Below are 21,209 nucleotides of genomic sequence, written 5' to 3' on the forward strand. Positions count from 1 at the left end.
TCAAAATATTATTTCATTTCCTCCATTTTTTTTAAAATCTATGACTTATTTAGAATCATTAATTTCTGCTCATTTGTGACTTTCTTATTTTCCTTACTGATCTTTAGTTTAATTTTATTGTGGTGAGAGAACATACTTCGTATCAATTCAACCCTCTTAAATTTATTGAGCCTTGTTTTCTGATGTAGAATATGCTGTATTTTGTTGCTTCTTTTTTTTCAGTGTACGCTTGTAAATGAGTATTCTGCTGTTTTGAAGTTTTCTGTGAGTGTTGGTTAGGTCAAGTTAGTAATAGTGTTTTTTGTAAATCTTCTGTATTACAGATTTTCTGCCCATTAGTTATAACAGTTACAGCAATATACTTGTTGATATTCCCCAAGCTAATTGTATATTTGTTTGCTTCTCATTTCACTTCTATCAGTTTTGCTTCATATATTTTTAAGCATTGTTATTACATAGACTTTTATGTGTTTTGTATCTTTACGTATTGATTCCTTTATCATTTTGAAATGCCCCTTTTTATTTCTAGTAATATTGCTTTTTCTCAAGTTTTGTTTGCTTTATGTGATATTAATGTAGCCACTCCAGATTTCCAGATTGTAATAAGTATTTATATATAATATGTATTTTCTATTATTTTACTTAGCTTTGTGTGTTGTTAATTAAAATTTGTTTCTAAGCTAGCATATATTTGGGTCTTATCCAATCTGAAAACCTGCCTTTTATTTATTAGATGGACCTTTTCACTTAATATGTTTACATTATTAGCTTTAAATCTATCACCGTGCTCTTTTTTGCTATGTCCCACCAAACCCTTTATTTGTTTTTTTCTTCTTCTTTCCTTCCTACTTTTGGGTTGAGTTTTTTAAATTTTCTGCTGGGCTCTATGTGCATACTGTTTTGTAGACCAGCTTTGTATTTGTAGATGAAGGCACTGGTTCTTCCCTATAGAAACATGTGGACTAAGTTGCCCTCTCAAATTACTCTTTTCTTTCTATGACTTTATGACAGCCTCTGCCTCAATTCATGATCAGGGAGAAAGGGTGTATTTTACAGGGGTGGGCAAAAGTAGGTTTACATTGTGAGTATGTGAAACAGTTTATACTTGTAGTATTCTTTATTAGTTATTGTATCTTCCATATGAACAACTCTAAAGCTACTTTTGTCCACCCATGTATATATTTGACCTGTTCTTTTGAAATAAATCTTGAGGCCTACCCCTCAATGATTCTATTCCCCTCTTTTTATTTCCTCTCTTAGGAATTAGAAATTAAGAAGATGGCCAAAATTGGTAATAAAGAAGCTTGCAGAGTTTTAGCCAAACAGCTTGTACAATTACGGAAACAGAAAACAAGAACTTTTGCTGTAAGTTCAAAAGTCACTTCTATGTCCACACAAACAAAAGTGATGAACTCCCAGATGAAGATGGCTGGTGCAATGTCTACTACAGCAAAGGTAAGTAGAAGCCTTTATATCCATAGACTTGGAGTTAATCTAATATACTTAAATATCAAGATTCAAATCATATTTTAAAACACTTCCTGTCACATATGTAGTATAGAATCTGTAATTTTTAGCAAAATGAGTTATAATATTAGATAATCCAGAAAACTACTTCTAGATTCTTTATTGATTTATGAGACTGACGTGCTGCCTACTGCACTAAGAGGGCCACCTAGATTTAATAAATTTTATAAAATTTCTTTTTTTAGGACATTTTCACTGTTTCAAGGTCACATGTAGCTTCTAAATTTTTTAAACTGACTGAAAACAGTGTTTGCTTTTATCTCTTAAACTGTCAGAGATTTGTGAGCTTATTTCATTGAGCTATACGTTTTGATTACTTTAGAGTAGTAATTTCCTCGTGATTCATTTTCATGTATGTGTCAGAAGGACACATGAATACTATTAGAAGGATTTATCAATTAATTGTAATAGGAACTTATGTTTAATTTTCAGTTTTTATATTAAAAACTAGAGGCCCAATGCATGAAATTTGTGGAAGAGTAGGCCTTCCTTCCCCCTGCTGCCGGCACCAGCTTCCCTCTGGCACCCGGGACCCGGGCTTCCCTCCGTCTGCTGGCAGGCACTTGGGACCCGGGCTTCCCTCACAGCCCTGGCTTCGTCAGGAAGGACATCCCATCTAACTAGCATATTACGGTTCTATTATTATAGATGTTTTTACTGTAAACCTGAAAGGACTGAGCCTTTTGATTTTTTAGTAAATAATGAGCTGCTTGATGCATGTGAAGGACTGTAAGGAACAAGAAGTTTAAGACAAAGACTCTTCTCTCACAGATCTTACAGTTCAGTTGTGGGGAGGGTGTTAAGATATGTCTGAAAAGGAAACTGCCCCTACTCATCAGTCTGTGCTGACCTTCAGTGAATTGCACAGATCTTTGAATAGAATCATCCAAAAGACTTACATCACTAGTTGTTAAATATAGGGAAGAAGGAGTATGAATATGAAGAGCAAAGCGGGAAAAGCCAGGGAGAAGAGAAAGTAAGGTTCATATGAGGAAAATGGTATATACTTTTGATTCTCATTATTTGCAATAGTTAATGTTCTACAATGTTGGGAACACTGAATTAGTGAATATCAAACTATTGCTCTGAAGAGAAATGTAGGGTTAGGTTCTTGTGAGCCTTTGGTTATACAACATTTTTGTCAACCAGTGTATACCTAAATTTGTTTTGTGTGTGTTTCTGTTGAAAGAAACCATATTTAATTGTTGATTCATTAACATTGAACTCATGGCAATAACACTACTCATGTGTGAACAAAGCTAATTTAACAAAGTGTGTTTTCTCCATAAGCACATCACGGCCTTGTAGCACTTAGGAACACTAAATGGCACTTTAGTATTATACTTGGGGACAATTTTAAACAGCAAAATCACCAGCAAAGGCACAAGAATGTGGCAACAAATAAGCAACAAAAAGGCCACTTGTTCAGAATAGCTGAGACAAGAATGCAGAATGCCGCCTGTTCGACCTCAGCTGAAAATGTGCAGGTTGGGCGACTAAAACTTTTGGTGCTCTCTGCATGCCCACAAATGAGCACAAAACTAAAAGTTTGACTTGAGGTTACAAATAAATGATAGTGAGGAGGCAAGTTCAAAAATATGGAATCCAAAAATAATGAGGATGTCTGAATTGGAATTTTCACTTAAATTTCTTAGAAATGTGTTAACTCAGCAAGTATTGGTTTAGATCAGGGGTAGGCAAACTTTTTGACTCGAGGGCCGCCATGGGTTCTTAAACTGGACCGGAGGGCTGGAACAAAAGCATGGATAGAGTGTTTGTGTGAACTAATATAAATTCAAAGTAAACATCATTACATAAAAGGTTACGGTCTTCTTTTTTTTTTAGTTTTCTTCATTTCAAATGGGCCGGATCCGGCTCGTGGGCCGTAGTTTGCCCATGGCTGGTTTAGATCCTAAAGGGAAGAACTATACCAAGTAATGGAGATGAAATGGAAAACAAAACCAGGCATGAGCTTCACCTGTAGTAGATTACAGTCTATTTAAAAAGCAGCCAATTTAAGAGGTAGTTTAGTGCAGTGATTAGGAACCTAACTTCTGGAGCCAAATTACTTGGGTTCAGATCTCACTTCCAATTAACAGCTGTGTGACCAGGTCAAGTTATTTCACCTTTCTGTGCCTTCATTCCCCATTAGCAATATAGGGAAAATGGTAGAACCTGGCACATAAAGATTTTTCCGATTTAAATGTCATTTAACTCTAAATATTAGTACATATAAAGTGCTTAGAACAGTGTCTGACACATAAGTTATATAGGCATTAACTGCTCTATTATTATAATTATTCTTGTTAGTGTTATCCTATCTAATAAAAGAGAAGCATGGTAATTAGCCATACGTCCACTACCCATCCCATTGGCTAATCAGGGCGATATGCAAATTAACTGCCAGCCAAGATGGCGGCAGGCAGCCAGGCAGCTTGAAGCGAACATGAGGCTTGCTTGCTTCAGTGACGGAGGACTCCAACGTTCCCCGCCTGGCACTGCCGGCCTCTGAGCTTGCAGTTTGAAACATTGTTACAAATATAGAAGCTAAACAAAACCCCAGAAACCTGCTTTCAGCCAGCCGGGGTCTCAGAGCTGGAATTGAAACTATTTCCATTATAGAACCCAAACAAACCAGATACCTGCTTTCAGCAGCAGAGGCCTCAGAGCTGGAGCCAGAGCTAAAGCTGGCCAGAATAAAAAAAGAAAAAAGAAAAAAAGGAGCGGTTGGGAGCTTCAGTCACCTGCCAGCCTGAAAACAGCCCTCAGCCCCTCACCCAGACTGGCCAGGCACCCCAGTGGGGACCCCCCACCCTAAAGGGTGTGTAACCAACTGCAAACAGCCATCATCCCCTCATCCAGGCTGGACAGGCACCCCAGTGGGGACCCCCACCCTGATCCAGGACACCCTTCAGGGCAAACCAGCCGTCCCCACCTGTGCACCAGGCCTCTATCCTATATAGTAAAAGGGTAATATGCCTCCCAGCACCGGGATCAATGGAGCTGCGAAGGCCTCCCAGACCTGGATCAGCATGACGGGCCAGCGCCCAAACCCCCTGATCACCCTGCGGCTCTGTGTGTGACAGGGGGCGGGGCCACAACCTCCCTATCCACCCTGCTCTGTTCGTGACAGGGGAAGGCGCCCCAACCCCTTGATCAGCCTTGTTCTGTGCCTGATAGGGGGAGCTCCCCAACCCCATGATCGCCCTGCGGCTCTGAGTGTGACAGGGTGCGGTGCCCCAACCCCCTGATAGGCCCTGCTCTGTGTGTGACAGGGTGTGGCGCCCCAACCCCCTGATCGGCCCTGCTCTGTGTGTGACAGGGGGCGGCGCCCCAACCCCCTCATCGGCCCTGCTCTGTGTGTGACGGGGTAGAGCCATAACCTCCCCATTGGCCCTGCCCTGAGTGTGAGAGTGGCGGCGCCCCCACCCCCACCCCACGGGCCCTGCTCTGTGTGTGATGGGATAGAGCCATAACCTCCCCATCAGCCCTGCCCTGAGTGTGACAGGGGGGAGCTCCTCAACCCCCGGATGGGCCCTGCTCTGTGCGTGAGAGGTTACAGAGCCCCAACCCCCTGATGGGCCCTGCTCTGCGCGTGACGGTGCAGCGCCCCAACCCCCTGATTGGCCCTGCTCTGTGCGTGACGGGGCGGTGCCCCAACCCCCCAATCGGCCCTACCCTGAGCGTGACTGACGGTGGCATCGCAACCTCCCGATTCACCCTGCTCTGTGCATGACATGGGACGGTGCCCCAACTCCCCAATCGGCCCTGCTCTGAGCCCGACCAGGGGCTGCACCTAGGGATTGGGCCTGCCCTCTGCCACCCGGAAGCAGGCCTAAGCCAGCAGGTCATTATCTCCCGAGGGGTCCCAGACTGCGAGTGGGCACAGGCCGGGCTGAGGGACCCCTCCTCCCCCCCAAGTGCACAAATTTTTGTGCACTGGGCCTCTAGTTTACAATAATAATGTAAGTTGCAAGTAAAGTATTCTAATTTACACGGATAAGTATAAAACTTCATGTGTACCTAGTAGGATGTAACCAACGTACATATTCTAATCTGGGATGTCAAGAGCTACTTCTTTAAGAAAGTAGTATATAAACTGAAATCTGGAGTGTTGTTAGTAAAAGCAAATGGAGAAAGCATTCCAGGTGAGAGGGAGCATATGCAAAGGTCCCGTGACAGGAGAGAGCATGACACATTTAAGGAAGTGAAAGAGCAGTGTGACTAGAGGGCAGTAGTGCAAAATGAGACTGGCTTATTAAGTAGAGTTCAATTAATATTTGGTCTCACAGTCCAATTACAGATTTTGGCTTTTAATACTAAGAGCAATGGGAAGCCATTGGAGAATTAGGTATGCGTGGATTGGTAGGGAAGGGGGGATATAGTGTCATACTTATAGTGTCAAGATTACTTGGGCTGCATCATTGCATACTGCTTGTCTGAGAAAAGAATGTATGCTTCACATCTTTGAAACAGTTATGCTTTATGTTATATAGTGTCTTTTAATACTGAACTAACTATATAACATGCAGATATATTATAAACTGTATATGTATATAAACTATTGTATCTATATTAGATGGCATTAACCTCTTTTACTGAAATAAGTTGTGAACATAAAATGTAAAAGAATTATTTTCACATATTTTTGCAAAACTCAGTGGTTTGTTTCTTCCTTTAAACCATGGTTTAAAATGTGTTAAAGGATTAAGTACATATGCTAGTGTATCCTTTTTACTTTATTTTATATATATATATATATATATATGTATATTTTATTGATTTTTTACAGAGAGGAAGGGAGAGGGATAGAGAGTCAGAAACATCGATGAGAGAGAAACATCGATCAGCTGCCTCCTGCACACCCCCTACTGGGGATGTACCGGCAACCAAGGTACATGCCCTTGACTGGAATCGAACCTGGGACCCTTGAGTCCGCAGGCCGACGCTCTATCCACTGAGCCAAACCAGTCAGGGGTCCTTTTTACTTTAGATATTAAGTTAATGATTTATAAAAATTAAATTAAATAATTTTTAATTTGGACATTACCTACTTCCCACATAATAGTCAAATGTAGTTCTCTCATCTGAATAGTAATGAATTTTTTATTGACAGTGTTTTTTATTACATAATTTTTTGCCCACTGTTCAGATGAGGTTTTCCACACCAGTCTTTATTATATAGATGTTAAGCAGATGGTTTCCAATTGAGTATTTTATTTCTTTCTAGAATACTTAACATTTTTATGTTTGATTATGGCAGAAAGTGTATCTTGTCAAAGCCTGTGTCTATTTGATGTGCTCTCTTAGGACTTATCCACAGTAAAATTTTCATGATTATGTAGTTGACTTGGACTGCTTCATATTTTAAAGACAATGCAGGCAGTAAACAAGAAGGTGGATCCACAAAAGACATTACAGACAATGCAGAATTTCCAGAAGGAGAACATGAAAATGGAAATGACTGAAGAAATGAGTAAGTTTAATAGTTAGGAATGAAACTTATAGTTTTCTCATGTTTGAATTAGCTAAGTCTGTTTCCTAGCAGTCTCATATTCTCATCCATGAAAGCACAAATATTGAAAAAAGAAATGGTTTATTTTTTTTTCAGTTTTTTTTTTTTTTTTTTATTATTAGTTAAGGTATTACAAATGTGTCCTCATCCCCCCCATTATCCCCCAACCTCCCCCGCCCCTCGCCCCGCACACTTATGCTCCCATCCCCCTGTTGTCCATGTCCATTGGTTTGGCTTATATACATTATACAAGTCCTTCGGTTGATCTCTTCCCCTTACCCCCGCCCTCCCCTACTTTCCTTCTGGGGATTGATAGCCTGATCGCTGTTTCTCAGTCTTTGGATCTGTCCCAAAAAGAAATGGTTTATTACCCTTCTACTAAACAGGTGTCCATATTGTCACAGTATTGTGTTTTTAAATTGGCAATGTATATGGCTCAAAGTTCTATTAATGCTTAACTGAAGGAAAAATATAAACTATGTTATGCCATATTTCTATGCCATACTGGCCCCAGCTGCTTTACTTTATTGATTAGTGGAAATAAAATTAGTGCAAGTAAAATAACTCTAATATAGCCCTAACTGGTTTGGCTCAGTGGATAGAGCATTGGCCTGCGGACTCAAGGGTCCCAGGTTCAATTCCGGTCAAGGGCACGTACCTTGGTTGCGGGCACATCCCCAGTGGGGGGTGTGCAGGAGGCAGCTGATCGATGGTTCTCTCTCATCGATGTTTCTAACTCTATATCTCTCTCCCTTCCTCTCTGTAAAAAATCAATAAAAATATATTTAAAAAATAAATAAATAAATAAAATAAAATAACTCTAATATAAATTGGGTAGTTTCAGATATGCATTGATTCTTTCATACTATTTATATTGGAGGTAGAGATAATGGAGCTTTTATATTCTTCTATTTTTCCCTCCCAAAGTTATTTAATAGTTGGTTTTCTTCTTTTTTAATATAAAACAATTGCAAATTATAGTAGAACTATGGAGACTACAAAGGAATAAAGCATTTTTTAAAAATCTATCCTTTTTATTTTTTTAATTAAAAAATTTTAATGTTAACATTATTGCAGGTATCCCCCTTTTTCCCCACCCTTTGCCCACATCCACCCACCCGCACGTTCCCCCCCCCCCCCCCATGGCCTTCACCTCACTGTTGTCTTCGTCCATGGGGTATGCATATATGCTGTTGTTGTTTTTTTTTTAATCCTTGCCCAAGGATATTTTTCCGTTGATTTTTAGAGAGAATGGAAGAGAGAGGCAAATATAGAGAGAAATATTGATGTGAGAAAAACACATCAATTGGTTGCCTCTTGCAAGTGCCCTGACCAGGGCCCGGGCCAAGGAGGAGCCTGCAACCAAGGTACACACCCTTGACCCGAAGCAAACTCAGGACCCTTTGGTCCGCAGGCCGATGCTCTATCCACTGAGCCAAACCAGCTAGGGCTTCATATATGTTCTTTAGCTAATCTCTTTACCTTCTTTATCCAGTCACCTCCAAATCTATCTTCACATTACTCAGATATAGTTGCTGTTAATGTTGTACGTTTCTTACCTTATAATAGTTATTAGATCATATTACATTTGTAATTTTGAACCTTATCCAGCATTTTAAAAACATAATAGTATAACAACGTGCTTATGAACTTGAATCTTCTCTGATGTCTTTTTTTAAAATGGCTTTGCCCTAGCTGGTTTGGCTCACTGGATAGAGCGTCGGCCTGGGGACTGAAGGGTCCCAGGTTTGATTCCGGTCAAGGGCATGTACCTTGGTTGCAGGCACATCCCCAGTAAGGGGGTGTACAGAAGGCAGCTGATTGATGCTTCTCTCTCATCGATGTTTCTAACTCTCTATCCCTCTCCCTTCCTCTCTGTAAAAAATCAATAAAATTATTTAAAATAAATAAATAAAATGGCTTTAATATTGCACAACATCAATATTAAATAACATCAACCCTAATTTATTGAATCATTCTTATAGTGGTTGATAAGATTGTTTTAAAATGTTTAATATATTTGATAATCCTTTCATAAATGTTTTATTTTTGTGTAAGTTTCTTAAATCTCCTTAGAATATTAACTTTTATAAGGATTTTGGTTCATACTACCAAATTCTTCTCAGAAAGACTACTAATATACCAGTCTCTATTTCATCAGTAATGAATGAGTGACCCTTTACAGCATCCTGGTCAACATTGAGTTATTACTTACATATGTCAAAACTGGCATCATTGTTTTTCAAAGATGCTTTCTAATTCTTTTACAGCTGTGTAAGGATATGCCAGTTTAGCTCAGCTAGCATTTTAATTTTACAGCATTTAGTGTATAATTAGAATCTAAATAAATTACCAAGGTTACTAAGCTCACTATTGTTCTAGTATTCTATTTCACATTATCTATTTTGCTTTTAGGATTTAATGATACTGCATGTCTATTTTTGATAGTTCAAAAAATTCTTTAGTTCTTTGAATGTTTATTTGAAAAATACGATTTTTTGAAACATCATTAGTGAATTTTTAATGACTGTGAGAATTGTCATTTATATAGTGATCACAGTATCTCACATGTTTATTTGGTTTCCAGTGATGGCACAGGTGTGAGCAGATCTTATTAGAGGAATTAACTTTTCCATTAAACTATAGTGAAGGGAATTAATAAGCTCATACTTATAATTCATATATCTTACAGTTGTATTTATTTGTATGTTAGTACTTTGTGAGTGAGTCTGAAATGATAGTAGTTATTGGTGGTTATTTTTTTTCTATAACCTAATAAAGTATATCAACATTAGTTTTTTCAGCCAAAGATAAATTTAAAGTTTAAAGGGACATCTTTTTAAAATTATAGTTTCTACTATGCAGTATTGCTCTAAAACGTGTTCACATTCCAGTTTTGGAAAAAAGACCTTTGTAAAATATTAGGTCCTTGATTAATTTTGTTATACTTCTGAAAACATTTTTCTCTGTTAATCCCTTATTAAAAATCCCTGGTCTTTCTCATTTGTCCCCTTCTTTCATTTTTTTCATTGAAACCCTTATAAATTCTGACCTGGACTGCCGCCCCTCCCCCGGCCTCCCGCCCCGTATTACTTCCCTATCATTTGACTATCACAATTGCTAAATTACTTTTATAGAAGCTAGAGGTAAGGTGAGTGTGCTTCTTCAGTGGCTTCTTGCTGATTACAATAAAAATCCCCACGTCATGAATCAAACAATTTTCAGGTCCAGTTCTGTTATTTTGCCAGTGAGAATACTGAGATCCAGACAGGTAAAGAAGTTGCATAGGTACGAAATGGTAGAATTGAGTTTAACATTCAAATAAACTGAATGTTAAACTCAGTATATATGCCTTAAGCTCTTTAGCCTTTTCCAAATTTACTTTATACTATTGAGCTAACACAAGAAGTCAAATTCTCAAGTCATGCTCATATAAATCAGAGATCTTAAACAATATTAAGGTTTATTAAGATGTCAAGGATACAAGCAATTAAAATGGACATGCAAAACAGGGAGAGGGCTGGACATCTCAAATAACTCCTGAGATCTTTTCTTATTAGACACAAACTCTTTGACCCAGAATGATAGATGATGTATGTAATGAGGTATACTTAAAGTTTCATGTTGAAGGAAACATTTAAGATATGAAACATCTTGAATTTATACCTTACATGGTCACTTACCGTATGTGACATTTGCTAGAGAGTCATGGCTCATAAGCCCATAGATGATAGGTTTATTTGCTATAGCCATCCTGAACCAAGGGCACCCTGCTGAGAGCAAGGACTCTCTTGCTAGCAGATATCTGTTTACCAGGAGCAGCATGCTTACTTGTACAGGGAGATCAGACTAGGTTACCTGACCCCTTTCCTTTGGGGACATCCCCCGGTGATCAGGAGAATGATGATAGGCTGGCTGCTTAATTGTTTCCCTCACAGCCATTTTCCATTCATGCACCTTAAATAACCAAACAGAAGAACCTACTCTTTCTTGCATGTATCCCTATTCCCTTCTAGCATGTCTTTGTTCATTGAATTCCCTCTGCTTCTGTTTGGTCATATCCTATGCAGCCTTCAAGGACCACCTCACATGTTACTGCCTCCCAGTTGGATATAATCTCTTCCCTTTTTATAATCATTCGTTTTTCTTTTTCTTTTTTCTAATTAAGTGCAAACTACCTAAGATCTTCATTTTTCTCCATTATCTATCAATTGTATTTGTACCACGTTCCAGGCACTTAGTTTCAAAGATAAATGTGACATATTCCCAAGCTTTCAGAAATTCCTTTCCCATAGCTCCTAACATAATGCCTTCTGTACAGAAGGTTTTCCATAAATATTTTAGGAAGGGAAGGGAGAAAGGTGGAAGAGGGTATAGCAATAATAATCATTGTAGGGTTAAATTGGACATCATTCTTTGGACAAGTTTAATAAAATATTAAATCTTACACTTTGTTAGACTATTCTACATACATCTTGAATGAAAATTTTAAAAAGGTAAAAATATAATTATAGGTATAAAAAAAGTAAATTGAATCCCAAATATTTACAGGATATTGTATGCTTGCATATTCTTTCATGGTCAGGTTTAACAGCTACCAGCTGAACAGATTCAATTTGTGAAATCTTATTTAAAAACTTTAATCCTGTACCTGTGAATATCAGATAGTCCTAGTTTATTAAAGATGAATTTTTAAAAAATCAGAGTAGACTTGTGTTATTTTAGGATAATTTGTGTTGATATGAACATTATTCCAGATTTAGTGCCTCAAAATGTATTCATCAATGAACTTCATTGACATTTGAAAGTGACTTTTGTCATTGTTGGTTCACCTAAGTTTGTCCTTCTGTAATATAACAGTGTGTGTGTGTGTGTATTTGGGCTGCCTTCTAAAAAGTAAATGTAGCCTGAAGTCTGAAAGTAATTGCTTTTTTCTCCCCATTCTTTCAAGTCAATGATACACTTGATGACATCTTTGATGGCTCTGACGATGAAGAGGAAAGCCAAGATATTGTGAATCAGGTTCTTGATGAAATTGGAATTGAAATCTCTGGAAAGGTATGAACTTCTTCTTTTCTCAATTGGAAATAGTTCCCACTATTTTTGTCACTTAATTATTTTAAGTTGTCTTTTACTATTAGATGCATGTCTTTATATTCGTTTGGAAAAGAAATTAAACCTCTTTGCAGCACATCCTTTATGTCATAGTCCAAATGTTCAATGAGGCACATCTTTTTTTCTTTTCTCTCTTTAATATAGATGGCCAAAGCTCCGTCAGCTGCCCGAAGCTTACCATCTGCCTCTACTTCAAAGGCTACGATCTCCGATGAAGAGATTGAACGACAACTCAAAGCTTTAGGAGTAGACTAGTCAAAAGAACTATAATACTTTGCTTATTTATAATTATTTAGTTATAATTATAAACCAGGCATATTGCCGATTCCTTTACAAAACACATTTATTTTGCAAAAATGAAGACCATGAGTGAACAGTTGTTTTCTAACCCATGGCTATTTTGAATTTTTTTGCCAAAGAATGACAATGATGCAAAATGGGAACAGTTTGGATTTTAATTAGAACAGTTTAGGAGTGATGATGTGTAAAAAGTTGACGACTTTTCTGCATGGCATAGAGAAATTATATTCATTAATTGTGTAGTTTATGTTATAAATCCTTTTACACTGAATAAAAAAATCTTGTTAAATGCCACTAGGCACCAACTTAAAAAGTCTTGTAAAAATATTAAAAGTATGTCATTAATTCTATATCTGTTGCTTGCCTTGTAAGTGATATGTGTTATAATCATAAGCAAGTTAGTTGCCAAATTATTTTTAAATGGTCTGAAAGAAGAGTGCTATTTAAACAACCATCTTAAATAAAAACTGTCGTGAGCTTTTCTTTTATTGTTTTTTCCCCCTTCGGGAGGATATTCAAGTTAATAAGTTTATTATCTTTCAAAATGTGCTTGGCACCTGCCTTAAACAGCACAAACATTGTGCACATCTTTAAATTATTTTAACTGACAGAAAAGAAATCCATTTTAAACTAAAATTGAGACCTCTTACAAAAACTGTCCAGGCTGTCTTTTGTAAAGCTTATAGAAGTGAATTGAATATGTTAGCAAAAACAGACACTGAATTAATAATATTTTGTAGTAATAGAATGGAATATTTTGGTCTTCTAAGAAGTGAGGAGATTTTTTCCATGTGACATATACTTTAATCTCTAATTTTGAACTGTATTAATGTGTATATTGAACCCTCTAAATTGAAACCATCATTCTCAATTAAGTAACACTACGAAAATGCTCTAGGTAAATTTTAAAATAAACATTAGCACTTTTTTCTTGGTGAATAAACTACAACTTTGTCAGAAATTACTGCCTAAATGTGTGTTAATGTCTTAGCAGTATTTTTAAAGGTAAAATTGCATTAGTATTTAAAGTATGTATAGAAAGTGAGAAGAAATTAAAAAGTAGCAGATTATAGAGATAGAATTTAGAATTAGGTTAGTTTTGAAAAATGATGTAATTATGAGTTCTAGCACATTCCACCATAAAATCCCTGGAACAGATTACATAGGTGTAACATGGTTAATTTGGGATGATGGACATTTTGGACTAATATTGACAACATAATTCATTTTAGAACTAGTATACATGTGGCATATGCATTGGTGGAAAGAATGAAAAGCTAAATAATATAGTTTATAATCTACAGTCCATTTTATAACGTTCAACAAATGGGTTCCATTGTTAGTAGATTAAATAAAGTTACCCTGAGCATCAATGGATCAAAAGATTTTACTGAATTATGGAATGTTAACCCAGAACTGTTTTGATTCTTGGATGTACATAATAATGCCAACTAACTTTAATTTACTTTTTTGTTTACATGTGGGGGCTTTTGTTTTTAAAAATTATTTTGTTAAAAAAAATCCCAATAAAGATTTTTTGCTATTATGCTTTTATAAATCTCTTTTACTCTATTTTTGGCTTCTGCTAAGTTAAAGAGTTTATGCATATCCGGTAATTTTTCAAAATAATGATTTTTATTTTTTTCCTGGAAAGAAAATTTGAGAACTCTGCTACTTATATTTTAACAAAAAATTATCTTTTTACAAGTTAGCTGTTGGTATAGGATTGATGTTTGTGAATGTTGTAAGCCTAAGAATTATGTGATTTCACATGAAATTGAACTGATCATTCCTTTCCTAGAACTTCCAGAGGATAAACATTTTAGAATACATTTTTAAAACAGACAAGTCTTAGTGATTTCTTTTATTTCAGTCAAACGTGGCTGCCACGGGAGACTGGGAACCCAGAGGAGAAAGTAGAGTCATGATTTGGCTAAATTTATAAAATGCTCAATGGCAGTTTTCACAAGCACTATAAAATTATAATACCAAGGTACCCTTTACTAAAACAAAAACTTAACCTTTAGGTCCCTTAAGATTAGGAAGCAAGGACATTAGAAATGAACAGAGCATGGAGGAGGTGCAGAAACTCACCAGGACAGAAAGCCCTGGATGCCTAGCAAGGGGCAAACTTGGAAAACAAGAACCTCGCCCCCAGGGTAACCTCTCCTCCCCTAGCATATCACTGGTCATGCAGTTTGAACCCCTGATCTTTCATATTGATGGTCAGGTGGTTTAGAACCCCTGACCTTTTCCTCCTTACAGATAATATCTCGGCCTCAGTTGTAAAGGGTGTCCCAAAATGCACGCAAGAAGTAATTTTGATAGAAAACACAGGTTTGTAATTAGAAATTGTAAATTTTTTATTGATTCATAAAGTATACAGTATAGGGTTATGTATGGAATAGCATATTGGGTAAATGGCCTCCACGGCTTTGCTGGCACATACGCACTCTTTTGTTACTGCCTGAGCAGCTGCATTTTCGAAGCAGAATGGTCCGATGATGCCTCCAGCCCAAAATCCGCACCAAACAGTGACACGTTGTGGATGCATTTGTTTCTCAACAGTCACTCGTGGATTTTCTGAATCCCAAATGCGATAATTTTGTCGATTAACCAAGCCATCAAGATGAAAATGATCCTCATCGAAATTCAGCCACATTTATGCAAAACGGTCATGGAAAATTTCAACAAAAGAGTGCGTATGTGCCAGCAAAGCCGTGGAGGCCATTTACCCGATATGCTATTCCATACATAACCCTATACTATATACTTTATGAATCAATAAAAAATTTACAATTTTTAATTATAAACCTGTGTTTTCTATCAAAACTACTTCTTGTGTGAATTTTGGGACACCCTTTATTTCAGCTCCTGGCCCAGAAAAGCAGCAAAATCAGACCGATGGCACCCTGGCTGCCTCTGGACCTGCTACATTGACTAGTGACCCCCCTGCCTTGGCACCAACCAATCAGTGGATACCTGGACCCTGGAAAGCTGATGGATATTCTATTAAGACCCTCCCTCCTGTGCGACCTTCCTAAGATTTCCACCTGCAAGAGAGAGAGAAATATGATCAGGACAAACGACCCAGGGCGCATGCTCTCTCCAAGGAGCACACCTGTGCCATTCCCCCACAGGCACATGTCCTCCAACCTTTAAGGGGCCCCAGGAGACTTGAAACCAGGGGAGCAATGGGTAGTGGCAGCTCATCCTGGGCTAAACCCTGAACCTGTCTACAAAGCCCCCTTTTCTCTGACTTCTCTGAATCAAAGCAGCCCAGCTGCCCTCCTATTGCTTCTTCAATTCCCTTCCTTGTTTCACTGACCTCAGTACATTTTTGCTGCCATTATCGACCCAGTGACCCTTTGGCTCAGTGCTGTGCAGCCCTTCTCTTTGGATATCCCATCCCCACCCCCTTTCCTCAAATTCAACTTTTTTTATCCACCATCTGAGATGGCTATTTGGCCTGCCTGTGCACCCCCACATTAACCTTTCAAAGGATTCTTATACATTGAGTTTGATGAAAATATTGACTTCTTTTAAAACTTTCCCTAACTTCCCATTTTTGGCATAAGTATTTCTTTAACAACTTTTTCAAACAAGCGGTTACCCATGGAAAGAGAGCACAAGAGTATACCGGTTTGTATTACTAAAGAGGATGCAGCTCAGTGTCACTTTCTGTGGTGGCATATTTGTGGATGGAGATGTCAGAGTATCACAGCAGTAGAATGTGGTACAAGGGTGTCAATACCAATAGCACCTACTCTTTGAAAACCTAAGATGACCATCTCTCAGAGAACTGTGTTTGTAGACCCATGCCTGAGGGGAGTACCTGCTTATGGCATGGCCTGGTGGAAAGGGGCTTAATATTGTGACCTATAGATGGGAGGGGGAATCTGGCAGCCAAGGGCTGTGTAGTATGTGACTTGCACAGTGACATGTATTTTATTATTTGCATCTGAACACCTTTAGGGGAAGCCTGCACTCTCGCCTTGGCCACATGCACATTCCTTTCTAGCCCAGAAGCCACACTTCTAGCCTGATCGCCTAGGCCTAATTTAAATATGTATTCCTTTCAGACACTCCCAAACTACAATGGTGTGTGTCCAGGTCTGAAAACAGACCTATGATGACTTTCTCCTTTGATGGTATTACTCTGCATGAATAGGTGTTTGCAGCCATAGAACAACAAATCAGCTTTCAATTTCCTCTCTGTACAAGCTGGGTCCCACAGGGACTCACCTTAATTCCTCCAAGAGTCAATTGGATTGAATTTGCCTTAGAGGAAGCCTGAGGATTGTGAAGTCTGACTTTAGATACACACTCCCCTCCCCAGCCTCCACCATCCTCCCAAGAACTTGAAAACACACACACACTCCTCCCATCCCCAAACACTGAACATATTTCTTTAACTAAATAAATCTTTCCACCATTAGAGATGAAAAGGTCAATTCTGTGAATGAGTTTGTCAGCCACTTCTACCCCGTAAAGTTGAATGTACCAATCAGTACAAATGACAAATAAATGTTTCCATTTTAATGGACTACTCTACTAAATCCTAAGGATCTCCATGGAAGAGCTCACAAGAACATCAGATCAAAAGGCTGTATGGCTAAAGTAGGCTCTTGGTATTGACTCCTGAAAGAAGGAACACATAGATACTACACAGTAATTTACATTGTTATTTAATTACAGTTTAGGATTCTAAATGACATTAACACTTTTTTATTTTTAAAAAATATCAATATAGAAAATATAATTCTAAAACTAGGTAATACAAATGAGTTGATAGTAAATAGCAGTGCATTTACTAAACTAATTTTTGACTAGCTAAGTAAAGAGTATTATGCTAAGTGAAATAAGCCAGTCAGAGAAAGACAAGTATCACATGATCTCACTCAATTGTGGAATGTAATGAACAAAATAACTAGTGAACAACATAGATGCAGGGACATAGAAGCATGGAACAAACTGTTGAATCTTAGAAGGAAGGCCCTGGAGTGTGGGTGGGTGGGAAGATATTAACCAAAGAACTTGTATACATATATGCATAATCCATGGACACAGGGTGTGGTGAAGGCCTGGGGATGGGGGCAGGCTAGAAAGGGTCTATGGAGGGAAAGGGTGACATATGTAATACTTCCAACAATAAAGATAAAAAGAGAAAAAATAATTGCTATTTCAATATTAAATACTGATTAAAAATAATTCCTTTTAGAGAGAAAAATTGGTTCCCAATGCTAGTTGTATCTAAACTTGAAAAGAGTGACCTTATGGATGAATATTGAATAATATGGTATAAACCTATCTACACTAATAAAAGAGAAAGATGCAAATTGACTGTACCTCCATGACACCCACCAGCCTAGCAGGAGTGAGTATGCAAATTGACCCAACAAAGATGGTGGGTTAATTTGCATACGCAGGTGCCAAGCAGCCAGGGGTGGGGTGGGATGCTTGCATCATCGCCATGGTGACGATGCAGGCGTTCCGCACCACCCCAGCTGCTCCGGGCCTCTGGGCAGTGTGAGAAGGTGGAAAGGTGGCTCTGGGCCAGAACGAAGGCAAAAAGGCGGCTCTGGCCAGAGTGAAGGTGGTGCCAGGAGCCAGGGGAAGGAAGGCCCATTCTTGCACGAATCTTCATGCATGGGGCCTCTAGTATATGTGATAATTATCTAAGCCAGTGGTTCTCAACCTTCTCGCCCTTTAAATACAGTTCCTCATGTTGTGACCCAACCATAAAATTATTTTCATTGCTACTTCATAACTGTAATGTTGCTACTGTTATGAATCATAATGTAAATATCTGATATGCAGGATGGTCTTAGATGACCCCTGTGAAAGGGTCATTCGACTGCCAAAGGGGTCGCAACCCACAGGTTGAGAACTGCTGATCTAAGCATATATACATACTTGTTTTTGTTATACAAAGTCAGATTAGACATTCCCAGTAGATTCATACTTAAAGTGTAAAAAAGTCACTGTCTAGATTTATATTGAATTACATTTTGTTTCTATTTGCAAGTTTCAAAGATTATATATATATATATATATATATATATATATATATATGCAGGTATATATGTGCATCCCGCCCTGCCTTTTTCAAACTAAAGAATCCCCTCCCCAATTTATGTTTTATGCAGGTGATCTGTCAAGAGAAGGAACTTAGACATCTACATAGCAGAATAATTTGAAATTTTCTCTTGAATAAGAAAAGCCTTTATATGTATACTAGAGGCCCAGTGCATGAAATTCATGCAGGGGGGTGGGGGGGGGAAGGGTTGATTTCCTCAGCCCGGCCTGCACCCTCTCTAATCTGGGACCCGTCAGGGGATGTCCAACTACTGGTTTAGGCCCAATCCTGTAGGTAGTCGGACATCCCTCTCGCAATCCAGGACCACTGGCTCTTAACCTCTCACCTGCCTGCCTGATCACCCCTAACTCCCCTGCCTGCCTGCCTGATTGCCCCTTACCCCTCTGCCTACCTATCTGATCACCCCTAACTTCCTCTGCCTACCTGCCTAATCGCCCCTAACTGCCTCTGTCTGCCGGCCTGATGCCCCTAACTGCTCCCCTGCTGACCTGATCACCCCTAACCACCTCTGCCTGCCAGCCTAATCACCCTAACTTCTCCCTTGCTGGCCTGATCACCCCCTAACTGCTCCCCTGCTGGCCTGATCACCCCTAACTGCTCCCCTGCTGGCCTGATCGCCCCTAACCTCCTCTGCCTCGGCCTTTGCCACGATGGCTTTTCTGGAAGGATGTCCAGAATGATATCTGGAAGGTCGTTCAGTCTAATTAACATATTATGCTTTTATTAGTATAGATTGTATTGAACACTTTCTGGGTGCTAGCTGTGTACTTAAGCATAAATTATCAGGCCCCTGAAAACTTTTTTTGTTAATATATCAAAGGTTTTATCATCCAATTGACAGTGATTATGTGTATACAAACATATATGACCTAAATAGACTACCTATATAATATTTGGTCTTTATTAATGTCACACAAAAATAAGAGACTAGACAGTATAATTTCATAAGCATTCTAAATAATAAAACTTGCTTTAATTGTTCCCATTTTTTCTATATAAAATAAATTAAACATTGCCAGTAGGTTTACACTCAAAATGCAAAATGTCACTATTTCATATTGATATCACATTACAGTTTGCTTCTACTTGAGATTTTCAAAGCAGTACATTCTTATAGATTAAATGTTTCTTGAGCTACAGTTCTCTGAATTCAAAACCTCAATATATCAAACTATTAATAATAAATTATATTCTAATAAGTTAAACAAAAAATGATAGTCTCTTTTTATGAGGACCCAGATGATTTTTGGGTTATGAGATTTAAAAAATAAATCACATTATTAAATTTAATCACCCTTCATGTTTGTAATCATTATTAACAGCACACCCCTCCTTCATTTAATGATGAACAAATCATTAATCAATGAAATTAAAGAATGCATTCCACTATAAGCAAATGCTTTCCAAGATGCTGGAGAAACAACAGCAAACAAGCAGACATCTCCCCTGTACCTGTGTAGCTTACAGAATAGCAGTTTGAGGCTCAAGAATCAATAAAGCATATTTTCTATAGCTAAGCATCAAAACAATGTCTAGGAATAATGCAAAGGTCATAAATTAATGCTTCAACAAATCTCTATTGAAAGACTTTTTTGGGTACTAACATGCCATAACATGTTAGTTTCAGAGATGTCATAATATCCTATATAATAAAAGAGTAATATGCAAATTGACCCTAACAGCAGAACAACTAGGAATGACTGGTCACTATGACACACACTGACCACCAGTGGGCAGACGCTCAATGCAGGAGCTGCCCCCTGGTGGTCAGTGCGCTCCCACAGGGGGTGCTCTGCTCAGCCACAAGCCAAGCTGACGGCTACCAGTACAGAGGTGGTGGTGGGAGCCTCTCCCACCTCCTCAGCAGCTCTAAGGATGTCAGACTGCAGGTTAGGCCTGCTCCCCGCTGGCAAGTGGACATCCCCAGAGGGCTCCCGGGCTTCCAGAGGGATGTCTGACTGCCAGCTTAGGCCCAATCCCCCGGGTAGCGAGCCTAAGCCAGCAGGTGGTCAGGGCATTGGCTGGGCTGAGGGACCCCTCTGAGTGCACAAATTTTTGTGCACGGGGCCCCTAGTTGTATTCATAAACGCAATATTAAAATTCTAAGGCACCTCTAGCTCTTAAGTGCAAAAACTTGAATTCAAGCCAACCATTAAAGCTGATGATAAGCAGGACATTGGCTAAGGAATTATCTAATTGGATTTTCTCTGATGATATTCTTTAACTATGTGACATTACTCTGAAACATTAAAAAGCTAACATACAGTCTTTGGAAAAGGAACATTTAAAAGACTTGTGTGTACACTCGTGTGTGCATGTATGTGTAGGTGTGTTGTGTGTGTGTGTGTGTGTTCAGATAGATGATAAATAGATAGGGAGAGAGAGACTGGGAGAGAAGGAATCATTGTTTTACTTCTGCTAGTATCTTTTTCTTAAAATATACAATGTGGCCTCTGAGAATAATTCTTTTAAATAAAACAATTCATCAAAATAATTTAAATTGAAGTTTAAGAATGTAGAAAAGAAAAGCTTCTGCAAAGTTATTGATATAGAATGATTTTTGAAGTGAACCAAATAACAAATTTCTATTTGTGTTGGGAGAACAGAAAAGAACGAAAAATGGAAAAATTTGCAGTTACACAATAGAAAATC

At 38.4% G+C, this 21,209-nt stretch overlaps 1 protein-coding gene across 3 annotated transcripts in view; it reads left to right on the top strand.

Moving 5' to 3' along the window:
- CHMP2B (charged multivesicular body protein 2B) overlaps positions 1-14,005 on the top strand; it is a 38,278-nt gene extending 24,273 nt beyond the window's left edge. For all 3 annotated transcript variants that reach the window (XM_036348016.1, XM_036348017.1, XM_036348018.1), the window contains 4 exons: positions 1,261-1,455; positions 6,901-7,003; positions 11,994-12,100; positions 12,302-14,005. In XM_036348016.1, the coding sequence (XP_036203909.1) occupies positions 1,261-1,455; positions 6,901-7,003; positions 11,994-12,100; positions 12,302-12,412 (516 nt within the window). In that variant the 3' untranslated portion in view covers positions 12,413-14,005. The remainder of the gene's footprint in view (positions 1-1,260; positions 1,456-6,900; positions 7,004-11,993; positions 12,101-12,301) is intronic.
- Positions 14,006-21,209: the final 7,204 nt, after the last annotated feature.

The sequence above is a fragment of the Myotis myotis genome, unplaced genomic scaffold (assembly GCF_014108235.1).
Source record: "Myotis myotis isolate mMyoMyo1 unplaced genomic scaffold, mMyoMyo1.p scaffold_m19_p_2, whole genome shotgun sequence".
Taxonomy (NCBI): Eukaryota; Metazoa; Chordata; class Mammalia; order Chiroptera; family Vespertilionidae; genus Myotis; species Myotis myotis.